General features: G+C 51.6%; 1 protein-coding gene across 1 annotated transcript in view; it reads left to right on the top strand.

Moving 5' to 3' along the window:
• Positions 1-2,795: 2,795 nt before the first annotated feature.
• Positions 2,796-12,632, top strand: part of LOC139256033 (equilibrative nucleobase transporter 1-like) — a gene marked incomplete at its 5' end in the record, with an annotated part of 168,999 nt that continues 159,162 nt past the window's right edge. The window contains 2 exons of the mRNA XM_070874114.1: positions 2,796-2,842; positions 11,716-11,792. Of these exons, the coding sequence (XP_070730215.1) occupies positions 2,796-2,842; positions 11,716-11,792 (124 nt within the window). The remainder of the gene's footprint in view (positions 2,843-11,715; positions 11,793-12,632) is intronic.

Below are 12,632 nucleotides of genomic sequence, written 5' to 3'. Positions count from 1 at the left end.
CATCTCGGTCCTAAATGGCTTACCCCTTATCCTTAGACTGTGACCCCTGGTTCTGGACTTCCCCAACATTGGGAACATTCTTCCTGCATCTAACCTGTCTAACCCCGTCAGAATTTTATATGTTTCTATGAGGTCCCCTCTCATTCTTCTGAACTCCAGTGAATACAAGCCCAGTTGATCCAGTCTTTCTTGATAGGTCAGTCCCGCCATCCCGGGCATCAGTCTGGTGAACCTTCGCTGCACTCCCTCAATAGCAAGAATGTCCTTCCTCAGGTTAGGAGACCAAAACTGTACACAATACTCCAGGTGTGGCCTCACCAAGGCCCTGTACAACTGTAGCAACACCTCCCTGCCCCTGTACTCAAATCCCCTTGCTATGAAGGCCAACATGCCATTTGCTTTCTTAACCACCTGCTGCACCTGCATGCCAACCTTCAATGACTGATGTACCATGACACCCAGGTCTCTTTGCACCTTCCCTTTTCCTAATCTGTCACCATTCAGATAATAGTCTGTCTCTCTGTTTTTACCACCAAAGTGGATAACCTCACATTTATCCACATTATACTTCATCTGCCATGCATTTGCCCACTCACCTAACCTATCCAAGTCGCTCTGCAGCCTCACAGCATCCTCCTCGCAGCTCACACTGCCACCCAACTTAGTGTCATCCGCAAATTTGGAGATACTACATTTAATCCCCTCATCTAAATCATTAATGTACAGTGTAAACAGCTGGGGCCCCAGCACAGAACCTTGCGGTACCCCACTAGTCACTGCCTGCCATTCTGAAAAGTACCCATTTACTCCTACTCTTTGCTTCCTGTCTGACAACCAGTTCTCAATCCATGTCAGTACACTACCCCCAATCCCATGTGCTCTAACTTTGCACATTAATCTCTTGTGTGGGACCTTGTCGAACGCCTTCTGAAAGTCCAAATATACCACATCAACTGGTTCTCCCTTATCCACTCTACTGGAAACATCCTCAAAAAATTCCAGAAGATTTGTCAAGCATGATTTCCCTTTCACAAATCCATGCTGACTTGGACCTATCATGTCACCTCTTTCCAAATGCACTGCTATGACATCCTTAATAATTGATTCCATCATTTTACCCACTACCGATGTCAGGCTGACCGGTCTATAATTCCCTGTTTTCTCTCTCCCTCCTTTTTTAAAAAGTGGGGTTACATTGGCTACCCTCCACTCAATAGGAACTGATCCAGAGTCAATGGAATGTTGGAAAATGACTGTCAACGCATCCACTATTTCCAAGGCCACCTCCTTAAGTACTCTGGGATGCAGTCCATCAGGCCCTGGGGATTTATCGGCCTTCAATCCCATCAATTTCCCCAACACAATTTCCCGGCTAATAAGGATTTCCCTCAGTTCCTCCTCCTTACTAGACCCCCCGACCCCTTTTATAACCGGAAGGTTGTTCGTGTCCTCCTTCGTGAATACCGAACCAAAGTACTTGTTCAATTGGTCCGCCATTTCTTTGTTCCCCGTTATGACTTCCCCTGATTCTGACTGCAGGGGACCTACGTTTGTCTTTACTAACCTTTTTCTCTTTACATATCGATAGAAACTTTTGCAATCCGTCTTAATGTTCCCTGCAAGCTTCTTCTCATACTCCATTTTCCCTGCCCTAATCAAACCCTTTGTCCTCCTCTGCTGAATTCTAAATTAATCCCAGTCCCCGGGTTCTCTGCTATTTCTGGCCAATTTGTATGCCACTTCCTTGGCTTTAATACTATCCCTGATTTCCCTTGATAGCCACGGTTGAGCCACCTTCCCTTTTTTATTTCTATGCCAGACAGGAATGTACAATTGTTGTAGTTCATCCATGCGGTCTCTAAATGTCTGCCATTGCCCATCCACAGTCAACCCCTTAAGTATCATTCGCCAATCCATCTCAGCCAATTCACACCTCATACCTTCAAAGTTAGCCTTCTTTAAGTTCTGGACCATGGTCTCTGAATTAACTGTTTCATTCTCCATCCTAATGCAGAATTCCACCATATTATGGTCACTCTTCCCCAAGGGGCCTTGCACAATGAGATTGCTAATTAATCCTCTCTCATTACACAACACCCAGTCTAAGATGGCCTCCCCCCTAGTTGGTTCCTCGACATATTGGTCTAAAAAACCATCCCTTATGCACTCCAGAAAATCCTCCTCCACCGTATTGCTTCCAGTTTGGTTAGCCCAATCTATGTGCATATTAAAGTCACCCATTATAACTGCTGCACCTTTATTGCACGCACCCCTAATTTCCTGTTTGATGCCCTCCCCAACATCACTACTACTGTTTGGAGGTCTGTACACAACTCCCACTAACGTTTTTTGCCCTTTGGTGTTCTGCAGCTCTACCCATATAGATTTCACATCATCCAAGCTAATGTCCTTCCTAACTATTGCCTTAATCTCCTCCTTAACCAGCAATGCTACCCCACCTCCTTTTCCTTTTATTCTATCCTTCCTGAATGTTGAATACCCCTGGATGTTGAGTTCCCAGCCCTGATCATCCTGGAGCCACGTCTCCGTAATCCCAATCACATCATATTTGTTAACATCTATTTGCACAGTTAATTCATCCACCTTATGGTCAGTATGTCCTTCCTCTGGTAAGGATACCAAAAATGCGCGTGTCGCTCCAGGTGCGGTCTTACCAAGGCTGGTGGGGGGAGTTGGGGGGGGTTGGGGGGGGTTGGGGGGAGTTGGCGGGGTATGGCCCCGATATAATTGCAGCACGACAGGTTTAAGACCAGTTCTGATTTTTATCTCCACAGATTCTGCTACACCTGCGGCACTCTGATGGTTGCTTTTTCCAGTCCTGGTAAGTCTGACTTGTTCCGTGCTCTCCCTTGACACGAGAAGGGTGTGGGGAGACGGGGGATGGTGGGGGCGGGGGTGTGCAGTGGGGGCACATCCAGTGGGGTCAAAATTCATAGAAACATGGAAACTAGGAGCAGGAGTCGGCCATTCGGCCCTTCGAGCCTGCACCACCATTCAATGTGATCATGTCTGATCCTCTATCCCAACACCATATTCCCACTTTCACCCCATCATCATCGTAGGCAGTCCCTCGGAATCGAGGAAGACTTGCTTCCACTCTAAACATGAGTCCTGAGGTGGCTGAACAGTCCCAATACGGGAACCACAGTCCCTGTCACAGGTGGGACAGACAGACGTTGAGGGAAGGGGAGGGTGGGACTGGTTTGCCGCACGCTCCTTCCGCTGCCTGCGCTTGGTCTCCGCACGCTCTCGGCGACGAGACTCGAGGTGCTCAGTGCCCTCCCGGATGCACTTCCTCCACTCGGGGCAGGACTGGTCTTTGGGCCCAGGGACTCCCAGGTGTCGGTGGGGATGTTGCACTTTATCAGGGAGGCTTTGAGGGTGTGTATCCCTTGTAACGTTTCTTGTGCATGAATCCCAAAAAGTTAGTTTGCAGGTGCAGCAGGTCATCAGAAAGGCGAATGGGATGTTGGCCTTCATTGCGAGAGGGATGGAGTACAAAAGCAGGGAGGTCCTGCTGCAACTGTACAGGGTATTGGTGAGGCCGCACCTGGAGCACTGCGTGCAGTTTTGGTCACCTTACTTAAGGAAGGATATACTAGCTTTGGAGGGGGTACAGAGACGATTCACGAGGCTGATTCCGGAGATGAGGGGGTTACCTTATAATGATAGATTGAGTAGACTGGGTCTTTACTCGTTGGAGTTCAGAAGGATGAGGGGTGATCTTACAGAAACATTTAAAATAATGAAAGGGATGGACAAGATAGAGGCAGAGAGGTTGTTTCCACTGGTCGGGGAGACTAGAACTCGGGGGCACAGCCTCAAAATACGGGGGGAGCCAATTTAAAACCGAGTTGAGAAGGAATTTCTTCTCCCAGAGGGTTGTGAATCTGTGGAATTCTCTGCCCAAGGAAGCAGTTGAGGCTAGCTCATTGAATGTATTCAAGTCACAGATAGATAGATTTTTAACCAATCAGGGAATTAAGGGTTACGGGGAGCGGGCGGGTAAGTGGAGCTGAGTCCACGGCCAGATCAGCCATGATCTTGTTGAATGGCGGAGCAGGCTCGAGGGGCTAGATGGCCTACTCCTGTTCCTAATTCTCATGTTCTTATGTTTCCTCTGCCCACCTTTGGCTTGTTTGCCCGTGAAGGAGTTCCGAGTAGAGCGCTTGCTTTGGGGAGTCTCGTGTCTGGGGCATGCGGACAATGTGGCCCCGCCCAGCGGAGCTGGTCGAGTGTGGTCAGTGCTTCGATGCTGGGGATGTTGGGCCTGGTCGAGGACGCTAACGTTGGTGCGTCTGTCCTCCCTTGATGCCTTTTGTGTCTAGAAATCTATCTGTCTCCCTCTTAAATATATTCAGTGACTTGGCCTCCACAGCCTTCTGTGGTGGAGAATTCCACAGGTTCACCTCCCTCTGAGTGAAAACATTTCTCCTCATCTCGGGCCTAAATTTCCTACCCCGTATCCTGAGACTGTGTGACCCCTTGTTCTAGACTTCCCAGCCCCCGGGGAAACATCCTCCCCACATCCAGTCTGTCCAACCCCGTCAGAATTCTATACGTTTCAATCAGATCCCCTCTCATTCTTCTAAACTCCAGTGAACACAGGCCCAGTCGACCCAATCTCTCCTCATACCACAGTCCTGCCATCCCAGGAATCAGTCTGGTGAACCTTCGCTGCACTCCCTCTATGGCGAGTGTATCCTTCCTTAGGTAAGGGGACCTGAACTGTACACAATACTCCAGGTGTGGTCTCACCAAGGCCCTGTATAACTGGAGTAAGACATCCTTGCTCCTGTACTCAAACCCTCTTGCAATGAAGGCCAACGTACCATTGGCCTTCCTAACTGCTTGCTGCACCGGCATGGCTGCTTTCAATGACTGGTGTACAAGGACACCCAGGTCCCTCTGTACATCGACACTTCCCAAGCCATCACCCTTTAAATAATAACCTTGTCCTTCTGTTTTTCCTACCAAAGTGGATACCTTCACAATTATCCCGCGCTTTACTGCATCTGCCATGTGTTTGCCCACTCACTCAACCGATCTAAATCGCCTTGCAGCCTCTTTACAACCTCCTCACAACTCTCAATCCCACCTAGTTTTGTCTCTGGAACATCACACGTTAGCGCCGGAGAGGGGCGACTGCTAACAGGGTGGGTAGTGAGGCTTCCTGGGTTCACGGGAAATTATACGAACATAAGAAATAGGAGCAGGAGTAGGCCACCTGGCCCCTCGAGCCTGCTCCGCCATTTAATACGATCATGGCTGATCCGATCATGGACTCAGCTCCACTTCCCCGCCCGCTCCCCATAACCCATAGGCCCAACCTGCTCAACCTGTCTTCATGTGACAAACCCCCTTCATCTTGGGGAATCAGCCGAGGGAACCCAATAGAACGAGTTGAAGAGAGAGAGAGTTAGAGAGACAGCGAGAGACAAAGAGCGAGAGCGACAGAGAAATAGAACGAGTTAGAGAGAGAGAGAGAGACAGAGAGTGAGATAGAGAGAGAGTGAGACAGAGAGAGATATAGAGAGTGAGAGAGACAGAGTGAGACAGAGAGAGATATAGCGCGTGAGAGAGACACAGCGAGCGAGACAGAGAGTGAGCCAGAGAGAGAGAGACAGAGAGTGAGACAGAGATACAGAGTGAGAGAGAGACAGAGAGTGAGACAGAGAGATATATAACGCATGAGAGAGACACAGCGAGCGAGACAGAAAGAGACAGTGAGCCAGAGAGTGAGCAGAGAGAGAGAGAGTGAGAGAGACACAGCGAGCAAGACAGAAAGAGAGACAGGGAGTGAGAGAGAGATACAGAGTGAGAGAGACAGAGAGAGAGACAGAGAGACAGAGAATGAGCCAGAGAGAGAGACAGAGAGTGAGACAGAGAGACAGAGAGTGAGAGAGACAGAGAGAGGGACAGAGAATGAGCCAGAGAGAGACAGAGAGTGAGAGAGACAGAGTGAGACAGAGAGTGAGACAGAGATACAGAGTGAGAGAGAGACAGAGAGTGAGAGAGACAGAGTGAGACAGAGATACAGAGTGAGAGAGAGACAGAGAGTGAGAGAGTCAGAGAGAGAGACAGAGAGTGAGACAGAGATACAGAGTGAGAGAGACAGAGAGAGAGACAGAGAGTGAGAGAGACAGAGAGAGACACAGAGTGAGACAGAGATACAGAGTGAGAGAGAGACAGAGAGTGAGACAGACAGAGTGAGACAGAGATACAGAGTGAGAGAGAGACAGAGAGTGAGAGAGACAGAGAGAGAGACAGAGACTGAGACAGAGATACAGAGTGAGAGAGACAGTGAGAGAGACAGAATGAGACAGAGATACAGAGTGAGAGAGAGACAGAGAGTGAGGGAGACAGAGAGAGACAGAGAGTGAGACAGAGATACAGAGTGAGAGAGAGACAGAGAGACAGAGAGTGAGAGAGACAGAGATACAGAGTGAGAGAGAGACAGAGAGTGAGAGAGACAGAGAGTGAGACAGAGATATAGAGTGAGAGAGAGACAGAGAGTGAGAGAGACAGAGAGAGACAGAGAGTGAGACAGAGATACAGAGTGAGAGAGAGACAGAGATACAGAGTGAGAGAGAGAGACAGAGAGTGAGATAGAGAGAGAGTGAGACAGAGAGAGATATAGAGAATGAGAGAGACAGAGTGAGACAGAGAGAGATATAGCGCGTGAGAGAGACACAGCGAGCGAGACAGAAAGAGACAGAGAGTGAGCCAGAGAGAGAGAGACAGAGAGTGAGACAGAGATACAGAGTGAGAGAAAGACAGAGAGTGAGAGAGAGATACAGAGTGAGAGAGACAGAGAGAGAGACAGAGAGACAGAGAATGAGCCAGAGAGAGAGACAGAGAGTGAGACAGAGAGACAGAGAGTGAGAGAGACAGAGAGAGGGACAGAGAATGAGCCAGAGAGAGACAGAGAGTGAGAGAGACAGAGTGAGACAGAGAGTGAGACAGAGATACAGAGTTAGAGAGAGACAGAGAGTGAGAGAGACAGAGTGAGACAGAGATACAGAGTGAGAGAGAGACAGAGAGTGAGAGAGACAGAGAGAGAGACAGAGTGAGACAGAGATACAGAGTGAGAGAGAGACAGAGAGTGAGAGAGACAGAGAGAGAGAGACAGAGTGAGACAGAGATACAGAGTGAGAGAGACAGAGAGAGAGACAGAGAGTGAGAGAGACAGAGAGAGACAGAGAGTGAGACAGAGATACAGAGTGAGAGAGAGACAGAGAGTGAGAGAGACAGAGTGAGACAGAGATACAGAGTGAGAGAGAGACAGAGAGTGAGAGAGACAGAGTGAGACAGAGATACAGAGTGAGAGAGAGACAGAGAGTGAGAGAGACAGAGAGAGAGACAAGAGTGAGACAGAGATACAGAGTGAGAGAGAGACAGAGAGTGAGAGAGACAGAGTGAGACAGATACAGAGTGAGAGAGAGACAGAGAGTGAGAGAGACAGAGAGAGAGACAGAGAGTGAGACAGAGATACAGAGTGAGAGAGAGACAGAGAGTGAGAGAGACAGAGTGAGACAGAGATACAGAGTGAGAGAGAGACAGAGAGTGAGAGAGACAGAGAGTGAGACAGAGATACAGAGTGAGAGAGAGAGACAGAGAGTGAGACAGAGAGAGATATAGAGCATGAGAGAGACACAGCGAGCGAGACAGAAAGAGACACAGAGTGAGAGTGAGCCAGAGAGTGAGACAGAAACAGAGCAATAGAACGAGTTAGAGAGGGCGAGAAACAGAGATAGAGAGACAGACAGAGATTGCTCCTCATCTCAGTCTTCAATGGCCGACCCCTTATCCTGAGACTGTGACCCCTGATTCTAGACTCTCCAGCCCGGGGGAAACACCCTCCCTGCAGTTATACAGGGCCCTGGTGAGACCACACCTGGAGTATTGTGTACAGTTCTGGTCTCCTTACCTAAGGAAGGATACACTTACCATAGAGGGAGTGCAGCGAAGGTTCACCAGACTGATTCCTGGGATGGGGGTATTGTCCTATGAGGAGAGATTGGGTCGACTGGGCCTGTGTTCACTCGAGTTTAGGAGAATGAGAGGGGATCTGATTGAAAGGTATAAAATTCTGACGGGGCTGGACAGACTGGATGCGGGGAGGGAGAGGAGAGAGAGGGGGAGAGAGAGACAGAGCGGGGGGGGGGGTGTGGTGAGAGAGGGAGAGAGTGGGGGTGAGAGAAAGAGGGAGAGACATAGAGAGGGCGAGTGAGAGAGGGAGAGAGCGAGGGAGGCAGAGAGAGAGAGAGAGGATGCGGGAGAGAGAGAGAGGGAGGGAGAGCGCGTGAGACAGAGAGAGCGAGAGGGGGAGCGAGAGTGTGAGTTGTGCTACATTGGAAGTATGCTCACCCAAACACACCTTTGAAGGAGGAACTGGAACAAGGGCCTGTGCCTTTAAGATCAGGCTGCCGTCCGATCCTGACACCAGTGTGAGGAAGTCACAATATTCACTGTCCCTTGGTCCCCGAGAGTGTGAGCACGGCGCCCCCTGCAGTCTGCAGGAATGGTTACAGCAATAACAACAACAACTTATATTTATATAGCGCCTTTAATGTAGTAAAACGTCCCAAGGTGCTTCACAGGAGGATTATCGACCAAAACCTGACACCGAGCCACATGAGGAGATATTAGGGCAGGTGAGCAAAAGCTTCTGTCAAAGAGGGAGGTTTTAAGGAGCATCTTACAGGAGGAAAGAGAGGTAGAGAGGTGGAGAGGTTTAGGGAGGGAGTTCCAGAGCTTGGGGCCCAGGCAACAGAAGGCCCGGCCACCGATGGTGGAGCGATTATAATCAGGGATGGTCAGGAGGGCAGAATTAGAGGAGTGCAGACATCTCGGGGGGTTGTGGGGCTGGAGGAGATTACAGAGATAGGGAGTGGTGTAGAGGCTGGAGGAAGTTACAGAGATAAGGAGGGTTGTAGGGGCTGGAGGAGGTTACAGAGATAGGGAGGAGTGTAGAGGCTGGAGGAAGTTACAGAGATAAGGAGGGTTGTAGGGGCTGGAGGAGGTTACAGAGATAGGGAGGGGTGTAGGGGCTGGAGGAGGTTACAGAGATATCGAGGGTTGTAGGGGCTGGAGGAGGTGACAGAGATAGGGAGGGGTGTAGGGGCTGGAGGAGGTTACAGAGATAGGGAAGGGTGTAGGGGTGTAGGAGGAGTTTACAGAGAGAGGGAGAGAGAGAGAGCGGAAGGGAGAGAGAGGAGAGAGAGAAAGAGAAAGGGTGAGGGAGAGAGAGAGGGAGAGCGAGAGAGAGAGAGAGAGAGAGAGAGAGTTAGAGGGAGAGAGGGAGAGATAAAGAGAGGGAGAGGAAGAGAGAGATAGGAGAGAGGAAGAGAGAGAGAGGGGGAGAGGGAGGGAGACAGAGAGAGGGAGAGAGAAAGAGGGGGAGAAAGAGAGAGGGAGAAGGAGGGAGAGAGAGGGAGAGAGAGAGAGGGAGAGAGAGAGAGAGAGGGAGAGAGAGAGAGAGAGAGAGGAGGTGAGAGAGAGGGTGAGAGAAAGAGAGGGAAAGGGAGAGAGAGAGAGAGGTGTGAGAAAGAGGAAGGAAGAGAGAGAGGGAGAGAGAGAGAGAGAGAGGGGTGGAGAGAGAGAGAAGGAGAGGGAGAGAGAGAGGGGGAGAGAGACAGAGGGTGAGAGAGAGAGAGAGAGAGAGGAGGTGAGAGAGAGGGTGAGAGAAAGAGAGGGAAAGGGAGAGAGAGAGAGGTGTGAGAAAGAGGAAGAAAGAGAGAGAGGGAGAGAGAGAGAGAGAGAGGGGGAGAGAGAGAGAGAAGGAGAGGGAGAGAGAGAGAGAGAGGGAGCAAGAGGGAGAGAGAGGGAGATACATAGAGAAGGGGAGGGAGAGAGAGAGGGGGAGAGAGACAGAGGGTGAGAGAGAGGGTGAGAGAGAGAAGGAGAGACATAGGGAGGGAGAGAAAGAGGGTGAGAAAGAGAGAGCGAGGTAGAGGGAGAGAGGGAGCGGGAGGGTGAGAGAGAGAAGGAGAGACAACGGTAAAGGGAGAGAGAGACAGACAGAGAGAGAGAGGTAGAGAGAGAGAGGGAGAGACATAGAGAGGGTGAAGGAGAGAGAGAGGGAGGGAGAGGGAGGGTGAGAGAGTGGGGGTGAGAGAAAGAGGGAGAGACATAGAGAGGGTGAGGGAGAGAGAGAGGGAGGGAGAGGGAGGGTGAGAGAGAGAGGGCGGGAGAGAGGGAGAGAGAGAGAGGGAGAGAGGGAGGGAGAGAGAGACGGAGGGAGAGGGAGAGAGACAGAGAGAGAGGGAGGGTGAGAGAGAGACAGAGACAGAGAGAGAGAGGGAGGGAGAGCGCGTGAGACAGAGAGAGCGAGAGGGGGAGCGAGAGCGTGAGTTGTGCTACATTGGACGTATGCTCACCTAAACACACCTTTGAAGGAGGAACTGGAACAAGGGCCTGTGCCTTTAAGATCAGGCTGCCGTCCGATCCTGACACCAGTGTGAGGAAGTTACAATATTCACTGTCCCTTGGTCCCCGAGAGTGTGAGCACGGCGCCCCCTGCAGTCCGCAGGAATGGTTACAGCAACAAAAACAACTTATATTTATATAGCGCCTTTAATGTAGTAAAACGTCCCAAGGTGCTTCACAGGAGGATTATCGACTAAAACCTGACACCGAGCCACATGAGGAGATATTAGGGCAGGTGAGCAAAAGCTTCTGTCAAAGAGGGAGGTTTTAAGGAGCATCTTGAAGGAGGAAAGAGAGGTAGAGAGGCGGAGAGGTTTAGGGAGGGAGTTCCAGAGCTTGGGGCCCAGGCAACAGAAGGCACGGCCACCGATGGTGGAGCGATTATAATCAGGGATGGTCAGGAGGGCAGAATTAGAGGAGTGCAGACATCTCGGGGGGTTGTGGGGCTGGAGGAGATTACAGAGATAGGGAGGGGTGTAGGGGCTGGAGGAGGTTACAGAGATAGGGAGGGGTGTAGGGGCTGGTGGAGGTTACAGAGATTGGGGTGTGAGTAGGGGTTGGAGGAGGTGCAGTACTGAGGGAACGCCGCACTGTCGGAGGGGCAGTACTGAGGGAGTGCCGCACTGTCGGAGGGGCAGTACTGAGGGAGCGCCGCACTGTCAGAGGGGCAGTACTGAGGGAGCGCCGCACTGTCGGAGGGGCAGTACTGAGGGAGCGCCGCACTGTCGGAGGGGCAGTACTGAGGGAGCACCGCACTGTCGGAGGGGCAGTACTGAGGGAGCGCCGCACTGTCGGAGGGGCAGTACTGAGGGAGCGCCGCACTGTTGGAGGGGCAGTACTGAGGGAGCGCCGCACTGTCGGAGGGGCAGTACTGAGGGAGCGCCGCACTGTCGGAGGGGCAGTACTGAGGGAGTGCCGCACCGTCGGAGGGGCAGTACTGAGGGAGCGCCGCACTGTCGGAGGGGCAGTACTGAGGGAGCCCCGCACTGTCGGAGGGGCAGTACTGAGGGAGCGTCGCACTGTCGGAGGGGCAGTACTGAGGGAGTGCCGCACTGTCGGAGGGGCAGTACTGAGGGAGTGCTGCACTGTCGGAGGGGCGGTACTGAGGGAGCGCCGCACTGTCGGAGGGGCAGTACTGAGGGAGTGCCGCACTGTCGGAGGGTGGGGGAGTCGGGCGGGTAATGAGGGAGTGCTCCACTGTATTAAGGCGTTGATATAATGAGAGTTAATTCTTTCCCAACTCACTGAATCCCTCTGTTGCAGATATCGAAGGACTGCTGTTTCCCGCAATCGCCCTGATCGCAGTGGGTGGAATCGTGTTCCTCATAACAAACATGCAGGTAACCAGTGTCCCTCACGGCTACATGTGCGGGAAGTGTATCCGCCTCCAGCTCCTGACGGTCCGCGTTGCGAGGTTGGAGCTGAGGGTGGATTCACTCTGGTGCATCCACGATGCTGAGAATTACGTGAGTAGCACGTGTACTGAGTTGGTCTTACCGCAGGAGAAGGGTCCACAGCCAGATAGGGAATGGAAGACCAGCAGGAAGAGCAGTGCAAGGAAGGTAGTGCAAGGGTCCCCTGTGGTCATCCCCCTGCAAAACAGATACACCGCTTTGGGTACTGTTGAGGGGGATGACTCATCAGGGGAGGGCAGCAGCAGCCAAGTTCATGGCACCGTGGCTGGCTCTGCTGCACAGGAGGGCAGGAAAAAGAGTGGGAGAGCAATAGTGATTGGGGATTCAATGGTGAGGGGAATAGATAGGCGTTTCTGCGGCCGCAACCGAGACTCCAGGATGGTATGTTGCCTCCCTGGTGCAAGGGTCAAGGATGTCTCGGAGCGGGTGCAGGACATTCTGAAAAGGGTGGGAGAACAGCCAGTTGTTGTGGTGCACATTGGTACCAACGATATAGGTAAAAAAAAGGGATGAGGTCCCTCGAGATGAATTTAAGGAGCTAGGAGCTAAATTAAAAAGTAGGACCTCAAAAGTAGTAATCTCGGGATTGCTACCAGTGCCACGTGATCGTCAGAGTAGGAATCGCAGGATAGCTCAGATGAATATGTGGCTTGAGGAGTGGTGCAACAGGGAGGGATTCAAATTCCTGGGGCATTGGAACCGGTTCTGGGGGAGGTGGGACCAGTACAAACCGGACGGTCTGCACCTGGGCAGGACCAGAACCAA

This window comes from Pristiophorus japonicus, unplaced genomic scaffold (assembly GCF_044704955.1).
Source record: "Pristiophorus japonicus isolate sPriJap1 unplaced genomic scaffold, sPriJap1.hap1 HAP1_SCAFFOLD_682, whole genome shotgun sequence".
Classification (NCBI taxonomy): Eukaryota; Metazoa; Chordata; class Chondrichthyes; family Pristiophoridae; genus Pristiophorus; species Pristiophorus japonicus.
The sequence above is the reverse complement of the archived record's forward strand: the minus strand, read 5'-3'. Positions and strand labels throughout refer to the sequence as shown.